This window comes from Vespula pensylvanica, chromosome 21 (genome assembly GCF_014466175.1).
Source record: "Vespula pensylvanica isolate Volc-1 chromosome 21, ASM1446617v1, whole genome shotgun sequence".
Classification (NCBI taxonomy): domain Eukaryota; kingdom Metazoa; phylum Arthropoda; class Insecta; order Hymenoptera; family Vespidae; genus Vespula; species Vespula pensylvanica.
The window spans coordinates 2,447,681-2,471,062 of record NC_057705.1 but is presented as its reverse complement, the minus strand read 5'-3'; the positions used below and the strand labels follow the sequence as shown (position 1 = coordinate 2,471,062).

Genomic DNA, 23,382 nt, shown 5'->3' with positions numbered 1-23,382 from the left:
GTTGCTATACGCTTTTTCTTTTCTTTAAAAAGAGAATCGAGATATACGGTTAATATATACCAGTATAATTTATATAATCTGATATAATATCATTGATTACATTATATTAACGATATAGATTCTAACGGAAATAAATTTTGACAAATTGGGAAGTAGGAAGAGGAGGATAGGGGGAGGACAATTTTAAGGTAAAGGTTGAATCGATGAAGAGGAGATACGAAACGCAATCAAGTAAGTTGAAATAAGGTGCCTGTTGAGAAATAGCTTCTTGTTGAGAGTTAAGAGAGTTGAAACTCTCCCTCTCTCTCTCTCTTTCTCACTGTCTCTCTGTTTCTGTTTCTCTCTCTCTCTCTCTCTCTCTCTCTCTCTCTCTCTCTTTCTTGCTTATGCTCTTTACTCTCACTCTCCTCGTCTTTTGTCGGCGGTACAAAAGATCCAGGGCCCCTGTAAAAGCGCTTACGCGATAATCCGTACGGTGAAGAAGACTCCTCGTAACCTTCGAGGTTAAATACTCGGTTCTCTCAGTGTTGAGGATGGCGGGTGCGTAGAGTAGTAAATTCTCTCGTTCCTTGGATTCTTGAAAAAAAAAACTTAGGAGTTTAGTTAGAAACTCCGTATGCCTTTACTTTCCACTCAAGAATTTCAGGCGTGCAAAATGTTCAAGCAAAAAGTGCGCCATCGATATTCTCAATAGCGTAATAGCCTATTTTCAAATTTTTCATTCAGTCGAATATTCTAACTATTTAACGAGTTCTTACGACTAATCCTCTAATCCATTTGATATATTACGTTTAAATTGTTAAGAATATAGTAAACAATGATTATTGTTACTATCGTCGTTCTAATGTTATATCTTTTATCGATTTCGTTGTTACATACTTTCTCTCTTTTTTTAAAAAAGAGTCGAGATATATCATATATGATTTATATAATCTGATATAATTGATTACATTATGTTAACGATATTGTATTAACGATATATCAGATAAACCATATTAACCGTGTCCATTATAAATCGATTCAAAGTAATGAAACAAATTTATCAATAAAAAATGATTTATACAAAATTTCGAACGACTACGTTTCTACGAGAAATTTACTAAATTTGTAAACGCTCGAAAGCATTATTAGTTAGTCGGAAACTTAGAGATTTTTTTAACGACGATTTAATCCGTTCGATTTTGACGAATTTGATGAGTATAAATCGATCAAAAAAAAAAAGAAGAAAGAAGAAGAAGAAAGAAAAAAACAGTTATTGTATTTACAGTCAAGCGCATTGAGAGCCACTGTCAAAATAGTAACCCATCGGTCAGTGGCACCCATTGCTCGAGCCATAAATTCGCTGACAATAATTGCGGCCCAAGCTCGAGAGGCCAGAAATACGAATGCCGAACCGGCACAATTATGTTCGCTCGTTCGAATCCGGCCCGCGTATTTATTTCATCGAAAAGCTGCCGAATCACTGTAATGACATTGAGTCAACCAGCAAACGTACTACACGCACCAATCTTTCTCCATCCGGTCAGACAGAAGCGGCCGTTTTGATAGCAATTTGTCGCGACTTTCGAATTACCAAGATGAATGATGCGAATTAAATAGTGTCGATCGTAATTTCTTTTCCTCTTTTTTTTTTCCTCTTTTCTCCTTTTCTTTTTTCTTTTTTTTTTTTCTTTTGACTCAATTCGTTCTCCTCCTCCCACCTTCTCCTTCTTCTCCTCCTTCTCGTTAATACAAGCAATTTGATATCCGATGATAAATACGATTTAAAGTATGTATCACATCATCGAGAGAAAGAGGAGAATTTTGTAAAACAAAATGAAGAAAGAAAAGAAGAATATTTGGATAGATATACTTTGTTTATTTATGAATTTTTTTATTTATTTATTTGTTTATGTTATTTATTTTTTCCATTAATGTATAAATTTTTAATTTTTTTCTTTATTTCATTTATTTATTTATTTATTTATTTATTTATTTATTTATTTATTTATTTATTTCTTCTTTTAATGTATAAACTTCATATATTAGAGAGATTGACAGTAATAAGAAAAAGATTTATAATCGACGCAAAGACGAATACATGAAATTTATTATATCGATTGAAATGAGAATGTAATATGTATGAAAAAGTTTTTAATCGTAGTAATATAAATTTTGCTAACGAGTAATTAATTCGATAAGTTTCGCGATGCGTAACACGTGTTCTTAGAAATAATGAAAATAAAAAGAAACTTATAAAATGTTTGGGAAAATTTCAAGGAAAGAAAAAACTTGCGGGAAAAGAGTTAATAAATCGTAAGAAAAAAAAAAAAAAAAATTAAAAAAATAAAAAGAAAAAGAAAATATCGAAAGATACAACACTATCTTTTTTTAATCAATAGTGACACAAACTTCAATTATTTAAATCGTTGTAAGAATTTGTGAATCATCGCGCCGAGTCGATTCATTTTTACACGTCATTTAACGAATTAAACGATAAATTATCGTCGATGATGAATCATAGAATTAAAAAAAGAAAGAAAAGAAAATTCATTTAAAAGATAATATCCAAAAAGATATATAACCATAATCAATGATGTAAATTACCTTGTAAAATGTTATCCATTGCTGGTGATCATAATTCCCTTCGCGCCTTTCTCTTTGTATAAATTTATTGTTAGTCGTGTCTGTTATTACGATTGTCTGAAAGAAAATGAAATTTATAACATTAGACATGTATGCCTAAGTAATAAAGAAAATAATTTTTCTTTCTTTCTTTATTTTTTCCTATTTACGAATAAAATCTCGAATCATTTTCAATTAGCATAGAAACGCGTAGAGTAAGGATACCTTCGATATGTAGAAAATAAATTGAAGAAATTGACGTTTCAAGGTATCAAAGACATTCAATAAAATTGAATATCCCTTTGTCGGCTACACAATAATATCGATTCACGTATATACCGATACTGATAACAAAGGGTTCATTCAAAAGAAAGAAAAGAGGTGAAAGGGCGAGAGAGATGAGATAACGAGTAAAGAGTACATTCCTGTCAAATCGTCGTACCAACATTGTTTTATACGACAAATATAAAGTGGTATAGTAAACAAGAAATATAAGCGTACACGTTTGTGTTCGACGAACCGAAAACTTTGATCGTCCTGAAATAAAGACCATGAGAAAAGAATGGACATGGGGTGAGAAGGTAAATCGGGTCGAAATAAATCAAAGAAAAAGAGAACAAAAAATAAAGAAAAGAAAGGAAATGAAAAAAAGATTATATCGAGTAAATAAGATACATTCTAGTTGAAACCTTTTCAATGATTTTTATTATCGATTAAATTAATTTTATTATTGATTTTTATTTATTGACTTACCTTAACACGACTTAGAGGTAACATGGAGTCGTTCGTTGAGTTTTCTGTATTGGTATTTCGTAAAACGAATGCTTGACTCACGTTGATTCTTCCCTATAATATGAAATAAGATTAATATAACAAAATTAACTGATTAATTAATTAATTAATTTAAAAAAGAAAAAAAAAAAAACAAAGAAAAAGAAAGAAAGAAATTGAAACGTCAAACGTCCTTGTAAGATTTTTTCTTTTTTTCATTTTTCCTCCCTTAACAAAGAAATAACTGGCGTTAATAAAAATTCATTACAGGGTCTACGATCTTTTTTTTTTTTTTCTAAATACAAACACTTCGTAAAAATAATGAATTAATAATTGTAACAATAGAATCTTACTTGTAACAGAATCAATGCTTTATCCAATAGATCCAAACATTCGTTAGATTCACCAAGAACGAGAAGGCTCAATCCATCCTTCGTTTGTTCGGAACTGTAATCAAAATATATAATCGTAAATATGGGAATCAAATTGTTGTTATAATTAAATGAAATTGAGAATATTAATCATGCGATACGTGAACAAGACAGACGTGTGCCTGATAGTAATAAAAAATTCATTTGATTCGATCGATTTCTCATATAGTGAAGGGAGTATTTAAGTACATATGTACATAGATATAATGGTAAATACAGATAGAGAATTTCTCACGAGGCTCTAGTAACCACCCTCTTTTTTCTACCCCTTTCTAACCCTACTAGTCATGGCTCTTTTTGCCTGGTAATAGTAATAGCAATCATACTTCTTGCTGTATTTATCCTTATTTCATACTTGTGCTAAGTCGATTCATAGAATCGCTTATGACCGATTTAATTCATCTATCGGAACGGCAGGAAACGAGAGACATATACATACATACATACATACATATATATACATATATATATATATATATACATATAAATAAATATACATGCAGACATATACAGTTAATACTTACGTACCTTTACACCTTCCTACTTTCAATCCTATCAAAGATCGCATTTCTAATTCTACCACGATAGAGTCGCCACTATACTTTTCTATCAAGCCGATCGTTTCGATAAGATTCATGATCGTCGTATGTGAAATATATTTACACACACACACACACACACACACACACACACACACACACACACACACACACATGCATATATATATATAATATACTCATACATATATTTTATTCTTTTTGAGTGATATAATTACTTTAGTGTTCCTTACACTGTCCTAGTTTGGATCGATTTTGTAGTCTCTTTTCACTCAAGTGTCCGTCATTATTCGATGCTCGACATACATACATATACGTACATACATACATACATACATACATACATACATATATACATACATACTAACCACGTTTACGACTACACCTACTTGATCTTGGAAACTTTCGAACGGTACGATAAGCGTGCAAACTATCGTATTACTATGCTAATGAAATAGAAAGGAAATGAAAATTGTTCAGGCATCTGGCCAAATTCTTATAACTTTTCGATGGACATACCATAGACGTACACACACACACACACTCTCTCTCTCTCTCTCTCTCTCTTTTTCTTGATTTTTTTTTTATTTGTTATCTCTATTTGGATCATAGCCAATTCTATTCTCTATAGATCCGGAACAAGAAATAATATTGCACGACTTTGACACACTGCCAAGAATTCATTCAACTAGAACGATCTTATTTGATAAGAGAATCATTTAGATTTAGTTAAGTTACTTCGGTCATTTATTCGTACGTCTACTAACACATATATAATTTAATAACCATAAGGCCTTCGGGACATCGTGCGCATCACTATGCCGCATTGATCATTACAACGGATCGATAGATAGAAACAGAAAGATCGATAAGAAACCAAATTGATCGTCTCCGTGTATCGATCGCCGTTAGAATCGATGGTTGACGCTTTATTAAATTCAAAGTCGTGAGCGCCGCTTCGATGAAAGAGCATCGTACTAAGGCTCTAATCTTCTGAATCGTTGGAAAATCGTTTTAACGTGTAGGCATAGTCCGTACACAGATACCGTAACTCGTTATCGCGTGTTGCTATCGCACGAGACGGGAAAATATTTCTACGGTCATTCGGATTACAGTCAAACATCTTTTTTCTCTTTTCTTTCTTTATTTCTTTCTATCTCTCTTTCCTTTTTTTTTTCCTTTCTTTTTTTTTTTTTTCGTGAAAAAGAAAAAATATCTAATCTTACAGGATACATAATCTTACGTGATACAAGTTATTTCGATATATGTTTCTTTTTTCTTTTTTTTTTTTCTTTTTTTTTTTCAAAAGTAATAAATTTCAGAATAACTGCATATAAATATATACACAGATGTATACACTTTATTAAAGAATGTCATTTATTTCGAAATGCATTTTAAACGAATATCATCGATAGACATTTCGAGTTATACAAGTTGGATCGAAAGTTTTCAAATGATATTAAAAATCGATTATTTTCTTTTCGATACTAGTTTCGAACTAATTTTCATTTTCTTCAACCTTTCATTTTTATTTTTATTTTATTTTTTTTTTATATATATATATATATTTTTTTTTTTACACTACAAGCCCAAGAACTTTTGTTTCAACCTGTATTCACGATTCGTATCACGATTCAAGAAAAATAGATATATTAATTAACGCTTTAATTAAGTACGTGTTTTATATATCATGTCAACGTTAACAATCGTGATCTTTCAAAATGATATTCTATACTTCGTTATTATATACTAAATGAAAAGATAGTAATCTCCATGATATACATATATTCATCATTATCATCAAAGAAGAGTAACTTGAAACTAATTAAACACGGTTCGCTAATGAAACCTAGTTCCCTCGCGTTTTATTTTAACTCCGTCAAAATTTTATTTATTAAAAGTTCGTCTATCGTCTCAATACGAAATTAAATCTAAATAAGACATTAATATTGTATATTAAAATCTACGTAATATCTAATGACTTTTCTCTTTACGTTTTCTTTTTTTTTTTTTTTTTTTTCTTTTCTTTTATTTCATATTATATTTATCTCGTTTATTCTGACCTCACTTCTGACCACCCCCAATCCATTCCATTTATTTTATCCTTATATATATATTTTTCTTATATACATTTATTCATTCCCATATATTTATCCTTATATCAGACATCGTTTATATTCGTCGATAAAAAAAAAGACAATTCTACGTCAAAAGAGTTTCATTCTTAAATACGTTTTCAATTATAATTTGATACATTCAACTTATATTTTGATAATCAGAATTATAATTTCAATTATAATTCAATTATAATTTGTTAATCAGAAATCCATAAAATTCCTTTTTTTTTTTTTATTTATTTATTTATTTATTTATTTTCATTTATCTCATATTATCTCGCATATACACATGTATTTATCGATCATGTACATATATTTACAGAGACATCGTTTATATATTCGTTAACGAGCTAATAAATAGTCGCGGTATCCTAACTAAAAAAAAAAAAAAAAAATAAAAACAAAACGAACATTGTCTCTTATTTCTACCTATTGTGAATAATTATCCCGTTTCTTTATTATACAATTTCAAGCGGAAAGCGAATGCATAAGAATGAAAGAAATAAAAAAAAAATGATATATAAATACCGTACGTCTGTAGATACACGCATACATATATATATATATATATATATATATATTTAAATACATACATATATACATACATAGAGATGCATCCATATACGTGAAGAGCGTTTACGAGCAAACGGATTTACAATTCGATCGTAACTGTCGGCATTGGCATAACGCCTTTGGCTACGCCACTGCCCACTCTCAAAGAAAATCATGCATTAGTACTATTGTAAAGCTAGAAACTCTCTCATGGAAAAAGTCATGGCGTTTGTTTCATAAAGATGGTCCATGGGATCTGCGCGTAACGTTCCGCGTCGTATCGCATTGCGGAAAGTTAAATGATTCTAATAAAAACGCTGGCAGTTAAGTGTTAGATACGCAAAACTCGAGTCCTGCGTTTTTATCTTTTTACAACAGAGATTTTTTTTCGTTTTTCATTTCTTTATTTCTTTCATTTTTTATCTTCCTATTTTTTTTTTTTTTTTTTTTTTTTTATTTCCTTTATTAGTCGCTTCATCCAAACAACCATCAAAGTCCATCAAAATCGTTTCCCGGATCGTTTTTGAATTAAAAAAAAAAAAAAAAAAAAGAAGAAGATAATTAAATGAGTTTCTTTTTTTCACGTAATTCCGTAAACAGATTGTGGATTATCGCGAAGTTAAATCTTATAATTGATTAATAGAGTATAAATCTTTTCAATTGGGTATTATAATTGTTTATTAACATCATTTACTTAAATCGATTTTTTAATTAATACGTATAAAATATCTAATCGTTGAATTGAGAGTGTGTTTTTATTTTTTACTTCATTTTAATATGACATTTTTTAACAGTCGATGGTAATTATGAATTAAAAATAAATATAGTATTTAGTTTAATACTTTTTTGTGAAGCAAAGATTGTTATTTTATTTTAAATCATGAACAGTATATATTTTAATCATTGTTAGAATATATTTGTGTTAAATATTGTTAAATTTATATTCAGAGATTTTATGCTTATATTTAATAAGACTAATAATAGTAATATATACATATGCATGAAATAGATATATGCCTATTGTATTAAAAAAATTTTTAAGTATCAAATATAATCGACGATATGATATTTTCTTAAATAATTCGATTATATCTTGCTTGATTATAATAAAAATTAAATCAATATTCTTATAAAGTGAATTGGTTGCTTAACCCTTTGCACTCTGACGTCATAGGATGACAAAACTATTATTCTCTAGAATCGTTGAGTCATCTCTAACGTGACACTTCATTAAGTTAATAAAACATAAACGAAAACAAAAAGAAAAGAAAAAGAAAACAGATTCGTTTGCATTGGCATACATGTATGTACGTATACGATATGACTTTATTAATTCAGATTTTTTTAATAAACATTTAATAAATCTAATTAATATCGTTAATAAAAACATGTATTCAAACTAACTAGGCATATTATTTTTTCGCAAGTAAAATATTAAAAAATAAGCGAAGAAAAAACGAAGAAAAAATAATTATGCAGAGATTTCAACATTAACATTATTGATAATAAATATTTAAATTCTTGAAAGAGGAAAAGAAAATTGGACATCTGACAAAGAATCGAAGAATAATTTTTTAATAAATATCAACGATAATTTCTATGAAAATTTCTACGAAATAATAATCAGTATAATTTTATTAATGCATTTTTCAAATTGATCGAATTATAATTTGGTTATTTAACAACTTGCAAAAATTTATTCGGATTTTAATATTGAAAAATATTAGAATTAGAAATTCGAGTGCAGGAATTAACCAATCCAAGATTGCTAACAATAAATACTAGAAAGTCGCAAAGTTAGGCGTTGCGCTTTTACAGGTGAGAAGATCGTGTGAACCGCTACTAAAAAGGGAAAGACCTATATTCTTAATAACGCTCTAACCGCGCTAATAGCTCTCTAATGACAACATAAAGACAGGTGATATTTAAAGACTCTTACGTTTTGCCGTAACAATGTTAATAGTTCTTACTTCAAGGACATTTTGAGAGAAAACTCGAGCGAATGGAGACGCCTCTCTTTCTCTCTCTCTCTCTCTCTCTCTCTCTCTTTCTCTTTCTCTCTCTTTTCGAAGATAATTGAACTATAAAATAAAGTATATATATATATATATGTATATACATATATATTTGAACACAGTAGAAATTGCAAATAAATACAGAAGAAAAATTCAGATGAAAAGGAAGGAGAGTAATAAAGTTATTTTCGAGGTAGTAAATGAGATCGTTAAAAAGATAGAAAAAAAGAAAGAAAGAAAGAAAGAAAAAAAGAAAAGACAAAAAAATGGAAGAGAAGAAAGAAAAGAAAAAGAAAAAGGAAAGAGAAAAGAAGAAGAAGATCAAAAACAGATCGTCGAAAGAGATTGTAAGATAGTATTTCAAGAAAAAGAGAGTAGAGAAGTGAGGATGAAGTAAAAGAGAGAGAAGAGAGAGAAGTGAAAAAGAGAAAAGACAAAAAGAAAAAAAGTGGAGGGAAGAAAAGAAAAGAAAAGAAAAGAAAAGAAAGATCGAGGAGTAGAAAAAGCGGAGAAGAAGATACGATCTCGGGAAGTAGGTCGACAAACTGCAACGAGCGAAGAGAAAAGTTAAAAGAGTAGTAAGGAGTGGGGAGGAGGGTGGTAATTGGGAGGGGGAAGAAAGGAAAAGAGAAAGAGAAAGAAAAAGACAGAAAAAGAGAAAGAAAGAGAGAGAGAGAGAGAGAGAGAGAGAGTAACCAATGATGATTCGAAAAGAGGGTGGTTTGAAGACAAAAAAATAAAGAAAGAAATTAAAATAAAGAGAGACAAATAAAAAGAAAAAGAGAAAGAGAAAGAGAGTAATCAATGATGACTTGAAAATAGGGTGGTTTGAAGATAAAAAGGTAAAGAATTAAAGAAATAGAAAAAAATTAAAATAGAGAGAGACTGAAAGATAGACAGATAGAAAGAAAGAGAGAAAGAGAAAGAGAGTAACCAATGATGACTCGAAAATAGGCTGGTTTGAAGACAAAAAAATAAAGAAAAAATTAGAAAAAAATTAAAGTAGAGAAAGATAGACAGACAAAAAGAAAGAGAGAGAGAGAGAGAGAGAGAGAGAGAGAGAGAGAGAGAGAGAGAGAGAAGAGAAGATAAAAAAAACAAAGAAAAAAACATAGAAAAAAATAGAGAGAAAGAAGAGAAAGACGAAGGTTGGAAGGACGAAGGACGAAGGACGAAAGAAAATTTACTGTATGCCGGAGGCTGGAGTCTTGGTAGAAGGGTAAAAGGATTGATGGACGGCCATAACTCAGTAAGAAACCCGGTCAGGTGTAGAACTGGATCACTGAGAGATCCAGAAGTTGAACCTTTATCGTTTGAACAATCTTCCAGCGTCGTTTCGTGACTCCCTACTCTCGCGTGATAGACCCAATCGCGACATGACGAGTCAAGAGACCTTTGTCCATAAACGCTTAACTTTATCGTTTGTTATATGTACCGAACGGTTTGGTTCTAAAACCTCATCGTTAATTATTTTACCGAGAGAGTAGGAGAGTATATAAGTGAAAGACGAGAGGAATTGTAACACGAGAAAATTTAGATTAAAGCAAATGGAGCTGATTGAATTTTTTTTTTTCTTATCGAGAGTTTATTCAGAGATTTGTTTTGTTTTTTTCTTTTTTTTTTTTTTTTTTTTCTTAGACATTGTATATGTCTATTTAATTAATAAATGTATCGATTGACTCGACGTAATAAGCAGTCGTAAAAGCTTGATATAATTTTTTTTGTAAATATACGTATATTTATTTTTTAAAAAATTGTAAGTTTATATATATATATATATATATATCTATATTATTTATTATATGTATTACAATAAAAAAAATAGCAAGCTTTTCCAGTTTGAACTATATCGAGTCAATATATGTATATATATATATATATATATATATAGTCAATGTAAAATAAATTTCAAAGAAAATTAAAATCACTTTTGATGAAAGATATTCTACCATGTTTATTAGTATTCATTGGATCAATAGTTCAAACTAATAAAGCCTTTATTACCTTCGTTATCTTCCTATTTCTTTCTTCTTTTAAATATATTATATTTCAATACTTCAACGTAAAATGAATTCCTAATAATCGAATTCTCCGGATAGGAAAAAGAGACATTATCGTTAAATCATAGATATCTAACGATAGATGTGAGAAATTTACAAGTAAGAGAAGAAACGATCGTTTCAATACGAAGTCTTAGACAGTTAACAGCTGAATAAATAATTCGAATTACTCGACTGCTATTTGCGAGTTATCTGCCTGATAAAATACTTTCCCTGGTAAATGAGTTAACTAAATAGAGAGGGAAAGAGAGAGAGAGAGAGAGAGAGAGAGAGAGAGAGAGAGAGAGAGGAAGAGAAAAGAAAAGAAAAAAGAAGAAAAGAAACACATGCACATGCATAAACGAACAGACAAACAAACAAACAAACAAAAAAGATAAAGGGAGTAAAAAGTAGGAAAAGAAAAACAACAAAAAACGAAAAAAAAAGAACCAAAAAAATTCTAATGAATCCCGCGCTAAGCCAAGTATATACCGTAAGAGAAGGTAGACTGATTTATGGTGATCGTGTTCCGCTCAGAGGATCATTATGACACTGTTAGCTTTCGTCGTTGAATTCCTGGGATCGGAAAGGGTGATAGCACGTGTATATATATATATATGTATATATATATACATACATACGTATATATAATTGTATGTATATTCGTATACACATGTTTGTATATATGAGTATGCATACGTGCATGCATGTATGTATGTACGTATATCTATGTAAATGTATGTATGTACGTGTGTGTATATACGTGTATGTCAGAGAAGGACAAGCTTAAACTATTCTTTTTCTTCTTCTTTTTCCTCTTCTACCACCTTCTTCTTCTTCTTCTTCTTCTTCTTCTTCTTCTTTTCTCAGTGAAAATACTCGTAAAAGATACAGGTCCCAGCGACAAATCATTCGTTATCTTTCCAACGATGATCCGCCGACGCTAATGCGATTCCACGAGATAAGGTAGGATCTCGAGTGAAGATAAAGTTTACTTTTATATATACATATATACATATATACATACATACAGATATATATACTTTACGATTTATCTAAATTGAAAGTGAACCAATGGCGCGGCACTTTGTAAAGAGAAGAGAAAAAAGAGAGAGAGAGAGAGAGAGAGAGAGAGAGAGAGAGAGAGAGAGAGAGAGGAACCTTTTGAAATTAATAGAAAAGATACTCTCTATCTTTCCCCCATGTAACATATAATAAATCTTTACGGTACATTCCGTGTCAAGTTATACGAGACATTGCCTGTGTAAATTAAATAAGACGACACGAATAAACACGAATAATATTAACTTAAACAGGCGATCTCTTTTTACATTGACTTCGTGATTCCTGAGGGTTGTTGCTCTAGAGTAACTTTGCTTTTTTTAATAAGGTCACCCACGTTTGCTCGGAAATGCACGAACGCGAGGATAAAAGCTCGCGGCGAATCAAGATTTACGTATTTTTTTCTCTCTCTCTCTCTCTCTCTTTCTCTTTCTCAGCTTATCCTTTCCTTTCCCTCTTCTTTTACCCCTTCTTCAAGAGCTACGATAAAACTATACGGTTATATCGTATATACCTACCTACTAGAGGAACCTAACCGATACGAACTGTTTCATCGAGATGAGAGAGAGAATCGAGCGTATGAAAATTTTTCAATATTTTTTTTTCTTTTTCCTTCTCTCTCTCTCTCTCTCTCTGTGTGTGTGTGTACTCTTTTTGTTTCTCGTTCTCTCGCTTATCTCCTTTTTCTTTCCTTTTTCTTTACTTCTTCGTTTATTTCTTTCCTCCTTCTCCTTCTTCTACTCCACCTCTTTATCCTCCTCTTCTTTTCTTTTCTTTTCTTTTCTTTCCTTTTTTTTTTATATTTTTATTTGCGATCGGCAACGAGGAATCGTTGACGCGGAAACGACTTTATGCCAAAGATGACGAAAGATAGAGCGACGTTTCTTATGGTGAGAGAGCCTCGAGCAACATAACGCTATCTCTTTCTTTCTCTTTTTTTTTTTCTGTTTTTCTTTTTCAATTCACCATCATCGTTCTTCCTCTCTATCCTTTCTCTCTATCTTTCTCTCTTTCTCTATCCTTCTCCTTCTTACGGCTCGACAAGAAGAATCATGGGACTAGCGCATAGGAGAAACCATAAAGCCGTGCGATGAATGATATCGCAATAGGCTGTCGTGCTTATCATACGCGATATATTTTATGAGTCAAAGCTTATACGAGTACGGCTGAAAGAGAATCGACGAGATGACGCTGAGAGTTTGCTCGCGTAGACGTAATTTTCGGATTTACGAGCGATTTTCAACCTTACCGTTGACTCCTTTCCGTTTATTTCGCTTTATAGATGAGTTACGACTCGAAAATGAGTTTTGCTATATAATAAACCCTATATATATAACGGAAGTTGACTGTTTTTATATATAAATATTCATACATAGATATATATATATATACATGTGTATGTGTGTATGTGTGTGTGTGTGTGTATGTAGGGTAGTTAAAAAAATTTGGGACCAAACTTATACTATTATCGAAGTTAAATAGATAAAAAAAGTTTCTATAAACTTATATCCGAAAATGCATTATCGAAAAGATATATTTTTAAATAATTATATATAGATATATATATATATAATAGATATATATAATAATTATATATGATAGATTACTTGTGTGATATTTGATTTATTATGGCATTTATAAGAAATAACTCAGACTCTTTCAAATATTCCAAACTTTATCGGAGATAATAGTAAATTTATTTCGTATACATTCCCAAAGTTTATTTTTTGCTTCTATCGTAGTTTTATAAATTGAGTCTTTTCATTTTTATGAAAACAAAAAAAAAAAAGAGAGAAAGAAAAAGAAAAAGAAAACTGTAATTAATTATAATTATAATAAATATTATATTCATTTATCAATCGTAAGTAAATATTTTTGGAGGTATATATATCTTTTTAATAAAGCACTTTTGGATATAAGCTGATATGAATTCTCTGAACACTATATATAATAATAATAATAATAATAATAATAATAATAATAATAATAATAATAAAATTAAATTGGAAAAAATCATTGCAGCAATTTGTTTTTACCTTGGCAAACGGGCGAGGTAGAGCAAAAGGGATGAAATCTCCTTAACTGTGAGGGTTTCCCTCTTCGTTGTGTCCTCGAATTCGAGAACTGGTCTTCCTGCTGTGTCCGTATATCCTAAAAAAGAAATACACGTTTATTCTACTAAATATATTGATAAAAAATTAAGAAAAAATGCGTTACATCGATCATACATTTTGTAGCGATTGTTAAACCTAAATAAAAAAATAAAATGGATTAATACGTATCAAATTTAAATAGATTATTAATTGTATATTCATTTTTATGAAAATCCGTTTTATCGTTGAATATATTAGAATGCAATCTTTTTTATTTATTTATTTTTTTTAATAACATTAATTCATATCCTTGCAATGAATCTGATATCAATGTATACAGCTAAATTTAATTTTTGTGAAAAAAAAATATATATATATATATATATTCGTGTAATCTTTGTATTTTGTCCATTCTAATATCTACTAATTACATACGTAATACAATATTTTTTTCTTGAATATTAAAAAAAAAAAATAATAATAATAATAACCAATTGTGACATATATCTACACGTAAACATCCTATTGAACGTAGAGAAAGAAAAAAGAAAAAAAAAAAAAAAACAGGAAAATAAATTCCATCAAAGAGCAGATAAATCCAATGATAATGATTAACCCTAAATACCGAATTACGATATAGTGACATCGAATTAATTGAAATTTCGTACAAAAAAAAAAAAAATCAGAGTAAAAAAAAAAAAAGGAAAAATTAATTGAAATAATTATTTCCACGCTGTAACGAAACTTTATTAACGAACGACATTTTGTTCGTAGAAGTTTTTAATAGAAAAAAAAAAAAAAAGAAAAAAAAAAGAAAAATCAGAACGACGAGAAAAAAAGAGAAAGAAAGAAAAGTAGGAAGAAGGAAAGAAAATAAAGAAGAACGATCATCCATAAAATTTCATTCTCTTTCATTTCGTTTCAATCGCTCGAAGGTATATACACCGGATAAAGAAAGAAATAAAACGAAAAGGAGGAACAAAGTAGGATCGTTAAAATGTACTTTATTTACGCTCGAGATAGCATTAAGAAATGCTCCTAGGTACTGTCCATTATCGAAATACGTAGTCGGTAGACTTAGAGAATACTCACTGGTCGTAATAAATCGTGCTCTTTAAATGCGAATAAATTCTGTAACGAACGGACTCGGATAATAATAATAATAGCAATAATAAAAACAACAATAATAATAATAATAACAATAACAATAATAATAATGACGACGACGACGACGACGACGACGACGATGATGATGATGATGATGATCATGGTTCCGTTTGTTACAAGAAAAGATTTAAGAGAGATATTAACGGAAGGGTGAATAAAGTTATCCAAAGTCATTCGAGACTAAACGAAATTTATTTTGCTTCTGATTGTCCGATGTAATATATGTTATTATACGTACGTATAAAATAAAAATTATACGTGGCTTTTTCGTGACACTGGGATCTGAGATTACAACTGTGTAAGTAACTGACAACAAAAGTCCAACTATCGCGCATCTACTCGGAATGGCGCCAAGAATATTACGAGGAACTACTTTGGAATCATCTTCTTACTCAAAGAGTTTAATGATAATTCATTGCGGCGTTAAGTTATCTGGACGATTACCCTGTAACGTGATAATAATGTTCAGTGCCGGTGGCGAGCAGAACCTTCTCGCGTGCTTGCCTCTTACATATATACATGCATTACGTTACATATATAGATATATGTACATATACGTACATACATACATAGATATAACGCCTTCCGTGAGTTCAGTTTTCCATGAGCTACAAATATGCAATTTTAATGACACCCGGTAAGTCTTTTCTCGTTGGTATCGCGAACACGAATTATTTACCACCGATCTCTAACGAATTAATAAATCTTCTGTTTTTTAAAAGTGTCCTACGTTTAAACACGATTCAATTTCTATATGAAGATTCTTACAAATTTAATCGTCCTCCATTATATACACTATATATATACATATAATGAATTAGAAACATCGAAATATAAGTATTCTTATATATGTATGTATTCTTTTCTTATTTTTAGATTATATTTTATTTTATATAATTATTATAATGTTTGGAATTATTGATTTGAAACTGAACACATCTGTTATTTAAGAGTCTAAATTCGTAAAAATGTAGCAAATGATAATTCATTACTTATATATTAAATGAACTTTCATTTACAAACACGGTGTTAGTAGTTAAAAGTGTATGGAAGTGTATTGAAGTTTTATTTTATTATTGCTATTCATACGATATATTATTATGTTCTTTTTAAATTTCACATTTATTTGGCTATTATTATTATTATTATTATTATTATTATTATTATTATTATTATTATTTTTAAATATCATTGCAACTCGTACAATCCAAATGTCAATCGCCACTCTCCAATCATCCCTTCTTTTCTCTTTTAAATCCTAGACAAATGCATCATAATCAATCAATAAAAAAAAAAAAGAAAGAAGAAAAAAAAAACAGTGAACATACAATATACAAATAATAAATCAAAGAATCAGATAATTCCCAAAAATTACGATTGACTTCGGTTAATTTAATTTTTCATGAGAGAATACATAAAACAAAAAAGAAAGAAAAAAGTGTGTAACATTATCAAGCTTACAGTATAAAAATAATAAATCAGAGAGGAGCAGATACGCGGAAACGACGATCGACCCCGGCTAATTTAATCCTTTATAAAAATGTAAATCTTTATAGAATTAAATTCAAAAAAGAAAGAAAAAGAAAAAACAAGAAAAGAAAAAAAAAATCTTGTTACTTTAGGGTGTCGATCTATCCGTTTCTAACTATTCTACGTTCCAATGGTATACTACGAGAAAACGTGACGGTTCTTCCCGACTTAACTCTTTACGACGGACTCGAAGATATTATACTGGAAACGTACAATTACGACACGTTTAGCCACTAATTCGATAGCGAACCTATCGAAGGAGAAAGAAGAAGAAGCAGAAGAAGCAGAAGAAGAAGAAGAAGATTAAGAAGAAGAAGAAGAAGATTAAGAAGAAGAGGCTACGCTCGTTTTGCTAATAACGCAGAAGAATAGCTTACGACCGTGGCACGAATCTTTTGCTCGTTTATCATAATCTCTCTCTCTCTTTCTCTCTCTCTCTATTCCTCTCTTTTTCGTCGATAAACAAAACCGAGAGAATAATTTTTTACGTAAATCAAAATAAGAAAAAAACACTACGAGTTTTATCTATCGAATTAAATCGTTTAAAATCCACGAATATTCTTTTTTTTTTTTTACAGAAACACGAATCAATTATACATATATATATATATATATATATATATATATATATATACAAACGTATAATTTAAATATAAAATTAAAGATGTAAAAGTAAGATGAATAAGAAAGAGAGGATCCCAAGTAGCCTTAAGGTTAATATCTATGATAATACTACCATACAAGTCGTTGAATTCGTGAGAAAGATGAACGATAGTCGGATGGATACGTCAATATGCGTGCCATTAGACGCTGCCATTCGAATTTATCGCATGGCACTACCCCGTAAATCCGTGATTTCTAATTACACGCCTGCGATCGTTCGCCTTTCTCCCTTTCTATCTACCTCTCTCTCTCTCTCTCTCTCTCTCTTTTTCTCTCTCTTCAACTCTTTAGTTTGATGCAGTCGCCATCACTTTTTCTACTTAAGCTTTTATTTATTACGACTATTGAAGCGCGATTGGCTTCGATCGATTTCTATTAAAATGAAAAAGACGATAGGATGATCGAAGAGGAAGAAAGAAAGAGTGAGAAAGAATGAGAGAAAAAGACAGAGACAGATACAGAGACAGAGACAGAGACAGAGACAGAGACAGAGACAGAGACAGAGAGAGAGAGACAGAGAGACAGAAAGAGAAAAAGAGAGACAGAGAAAGAGACAGGGTAAGCAAGAGGAAAGAAAGTACCCGTGAAGCGTGTAATTCACCGTCGACAGTCCGTGAATTATTATCGCCCACTTTGCCGTGTCAGGTTTTGCGAGATCAAAAGAATATATAGCAATGCCAAGGCTAGAGATCTCTCTCATTTGACGTCTTTCGCGAGCGTTTAATCGCTTAATCGCTCGCGATTTCGCGATTGGATGATTCAGCGATTGGATAATTGGTCTTTCCGCATATCGATTACGTCTATACGTTCCCGAATTAACGTCGTTATCCTTTTTCTCACTATATAGACTTTTTTGTTTTTCTTTTCTCTCTTTTTTTTTTTTATTTCTTTTTTCTTTTCGGCGTAGAAAAAGATTGATAATTTGATTAATCGTTTCGTTAGACGTATGTATGTATGTATATGGGTATGTATTACTTTCGAATATGGTAGCAGATTTTACAACATGTAAACATATCGAGATCATCGTTCGATTATGTCCTCCATTTCTCTCTCTCTCTCTCTCTCTCTCTCTCTCTCTTTCTTTCTTTTTCTCTGTTTCTTTCTTTCTCTTTCTGTTTCATCATCGTCGTCATCGTCGTCGTTGTTGATGTTGTTGCTGTTGTTGGAAATTCTCGTAAAGTACGTACACGTGCGTTTATAGTAAAAGAGAGAGAGAGATACAGAGAGAGAGAGAGAGAGAGTGAGAGAGAGAGAGACAAGTTGTCTTTACGTGCGTGGTAATGTGGGAAAAAGTTTCACCTCTATTAACCTTGAATCTTTCACCTTTCGACAGGCTATCGACTTCTGCATACCGCTCGTCTATCATATGCGATATATGTTCCATCTCTTCCTTTCTCGAGTGGCGGCGGCGACGGGTGGCGGTGGTGGTAGTGGAATACTGCTTACATATATATATATATATATATATATATATATATATATATGCACTTACATATACACATTGCTATATTCCGATCTTTGACCCTACTCTCGCACATTGGATATTATATCTCCGAATGGGATATTGGTTATATCGAAGTGATGCGTATATCTATAGAAGATATATATATATGTATATATATAGGGTGTAACCGAATGATCCTTTCCGTAGAAACTTTGAAAGTAATTTCGAGGAAATCAAACAAGTAGAAAGTGTCATTATGAACGTTGACAATTGGAATACGATTGCTTTTTGAGGTTAACTAGATCCGCCATTTCTTTTTCTTTTTTGCAAATGGCCGCAAAAATTGTCACGCGTTAAATCGCTTATCAATCACTTTTTCCTTCTTCTTTTCTTTTCTGAATCCCTCGTGATTCCTTTAACCTTCCTTCAAACCGCACTTCTTACGCAAAATATAAAAGAGTTAAAGAACGACGCATCGAATTTGAGTGATCTAAACAAACTTATAAACGTTGACAGTCTAGGAATACGATTGCTTTCTGAGGTTAATCGACATTTTCTTTTTTCTTGCCGTGAAAACACGGCCGTAAAAATTGTAAATCACCTAGTCTCTTTTTTCTTTTTCTATTGCGAATCTCTCGTGATTATTCTAGCCTTCTTTTAAACCGCATACGAGAAAGAAAAGAAGAAAGAAACATACACAAACATAAAGAAACACACACACATATAGAGTTTATAACTTTTCTATAGGACTCGACATAATAATGTTCTCCAACCCTTCGACTAAAAACTTTTGAATCGTCATAACTCCGGAAACAAATATCATATTTTTGAATCCCATGTTCGTAGGGTTCCACAGTTCATTTTCTACGTGTTCAGGTTTCTAGAAATTATTCCCAAAGTTTATACGGACCAATTTGTTATACCCTATACATACAAACATACATACATATATAAATACATATATAAGATTTATATACATATATGTATATATATACGATGCACATATCGCGATTCTAAAATGACGTTAAGCCACGCCCCTCCTTTATCTTCCCATCGTGACCGTTATTGAGAATCTATGGGAGAGATCGCGGGGCCAATTAGTAGGCGGCGGGATGGATCGTCCGTTAGAAGTGCGCTACTGGAATGGTCCATTAGCCGCCTTAGGTTCTGAATTCACTCGAGCCATTTCGTTTTACTTTACTTCGAATTAATATACGATCTTCTCTTCCACCAACCATTAAAAACTTAGATCCGTGCTTAGGCCCGTCTAAGCACGGAAGAAAAGGAAAAAAAAAAGAAAACAAAAAATTTATCGACGATGAAACATTGTGTGTACTACTCCCTTCCTCTTTCCCACCTACGTCGATCTCACTTTCTAAATTCTAATTCGCCATAATCTCCTTTCGTTTCCAACTCTAACCATCTCTCTTCATCTTCATCTTTCTCTCTATTCGATGATCTTGTATATCTTTAGGGGTTATCGTTGCTTATTCGATGTTATATATTTTATGGTTAATCGATTTCATAAGTGTTTTCTTGTTTAGGTTAAAAAGAGAATATGCGAACGAAATGAAAAGGGATTCGTATCAAATATTATCTGTGTTTGTAAATCAATAATTAATGATATCGATGTGCTCCGCGTATCAGATATCTGTTAGTTTTAATCTCTTTTAGTCGTTCGATCGAAATTATTATTATAGATATAATTTAATCGTATTAAATATATTATATACAATATTATATAATAATGTTATTATATTTTAGTATAAGATTATTTTAATTATATTAAGATATAATAATGTTACATCTTAACATAATTAATATTAATATAATTAATATTTAAGGTAATATAAGTTATAAGATATAATTTGACACTGACATTGATTATTTTTCATTGTCGAAGTAAAAGAATGGAATTTGTATCTTCCGGTTACGCATTCCAAAGTATTTATCTCTTCTTTTGCAAACTATTTTCTCGATACTATTTCAAAAAATACGAAAGAGGAGGAGTAGATAAATTGCTTCGATCCAATCGCAAGGATCTATTCCACGTTTGTATATACAGGATGCTTCAATTTCGAAACTACGTTTTATCTATTTTAATAATACTAATTCTAACGATAATAATAATAATAATAATAATAATAATAATAATAACAATAAAAACGACGATTGTCTCTTGAAAAAAATTTCCATAAAACGTATCAATAACTATCAAAGACGATATTTAAAATTCGGATTATTTCTATCCCTTTTTCTTTTTTTTTTTTCAATATTCCTAATAAAAATATTTTCTATTTATACAATATCTATCGATCATCTAATATTTCTATAAATATAAGAATTTTTCATTGTTAAATCAGAAAGAAATGGTAGCTTAGAAATGATCTTTCTTAGAAACATGCAGTATATTCAACTTCACCATAAGAAACGAACGCGTTCGATTATACTTGTATATACATATATACATATTTATGTGTGTGTGTATGTATATATATATATATATATATACATCGGAACTTCGTGCATAGCTAATGCGCTTGATCGAATCGCCCGCGTGATAACCATAATCACGTAGAAGTTCGCGCGTATCGTCAAGTAGAGTATAACGTATATCACGTATACGTCGGCACGGTGAATTTCACACAGTTTTCTCAGATAAAACGTGATTCTATGAAGTATTGATCTTTACTAAGTCGTAAATTGCCCTAAAGGGAAATAAGTATCGCGTGATTGCTCGTTGCTTAAGGGCGAGTCTGATGTAATTTAAGGAATGTCAAAAAGTTTTCAACATAACAAAAAGGAAATCTAATACCCGCTGATCTATATAAGACTACAGGTTGAATCAAAAGTCGTTAAATGGATCGAATGTTCTTACTTGATTACAAAAGATCAATTTTTTATCTCGATGAATTTTCTTTTATTTATGATTAGAATATTACGAGCGAGACTTGTATAAAATTTGATAAAAGAAAAAAAAAAAAAAAAAAAAAAAAAACGAAAAGAGAAGATAATTAGAATTTTTCGAAAATCTTCAAAATGTAATCGATTTTTAAAATCCTCTAGAAAACTTTTGTTATATCTTATATTACACAATGAGAATAAGTGTAATAAACGTACTTTAAAAAGATTAAGAATAATCAGTTAACTTCTTTGATCGTAAGTTATCGTCTCTCATTGATCATAATTAAAATTGTTTGTTTATATATAATATTAGAAACATATAAATATATGAATATCATATTATATATCATTGATATATTATAACATTATATTTTGATTACATAAGTCTTGTATACAGTACGAGCTTAGTTGCAAAGTTGCAGAATATATACGTAATATATACATATATATATATATATTATATAATTAAACAGGCATAATATATATATATTTATATTTTATATATATTATAATATATATATATATTTATATATTTATATAATTTATAATGATTTATATTTTATATATTTGTGATATTAGTTAAATATATTTATATCATTCACTATTTCTTGAAATCGCATCTATGGCATTTACTATAAAACAAGAGCACTACATACACTGTTTCACGGAACAACTCGTTCCGCGAGTACAGATGAATGATAAGGAGAAACGATAACGGGTCTTCGGCGGGTGGGCGGACATACATTTGCAGAAGCGATCGGGAATCGATCGAGAGCAGCTTCCGGTTATACGATAGAGATATGTGAAATTATATGATGCCGGCTTTCTAAGGAATGATCTTTGAACAATTTTTCCAATTTACTTCATATTTTCAATCGATAATGATCCCCAATCTAACCCCAAGTCTATCAAATTAATTAATTCCATTATTGATACAAATTTGAACGAGTAATACAAATTAAAATGTTATAGTTTTCATCTATATAATATTTTTTCTTTCCTTCTTTCTTTTTTTTTTTTTTTTTTTTTTAATGAATATATCTTTTATATATTAAATCAGGAAAATATTTGATAAGATAGATTATATAATAACGATATATGAAAGATAGATATATGAAAAATAATTATAAATTATTATAATCATTATTAGACTATAATGTAGAGATGTTAGATTGAAATAATGATATAAATTTCATCGAAATCGAAAGATTTTATTCACACAAAAGGAAAAACAAAAAAAAAAAAAACAAAAAAAAAAGAAAACCTAATCGAGACTTGAACATTTTCGATATTAAACAAGTACAGAAAATTGAAATAAATCTTAAATGTTTTAAATGAATAACACATTTGCATATTAAATGATGAAAACATATATACATATATATGACAAATACAAAACACAGTAATCTGTATAAATATAAAAAAAAAAAAAA

General features: G+C 30.1%; 1 protein-coding gene across 4 annotated transcripts in view; it reads right to left on the bottom strand.

Moving 5' to 3' along the window:
* The window catches only part of LOC122636288 (puratrophin-1-like), a 346,508-nt gene that overhangs the window by 109,560 nt on the left and 213,566 nt on the right, over positions 1-23,382 (bottom strand). For all 4 annotated transcript variants that reach the window (XM_043827348.1, XM_043827349.1, XM_043827350.1 and 1 more), the window contains 4 exons: positions 14,185-14,299; positions 3,729-3,822; positions 3,358-3,450; positions 2,587-2,682 (listed from right to left, as the gene is read on the bottom strand). In XM_043827348.1, coding sequence (XP_043683283.1) covers positions 2,587-2,682; positions 3,358-3,450; positions 3,729-3,822; positions 14,185-14,299 — 398 coding nt within the window. The remainder of the gene's footprint in view (positions 1-2,586; positions 2,683-3,357; positions 3,451-3,728; positions 3,823-14,184; positions 14,300-23,382) is intronic.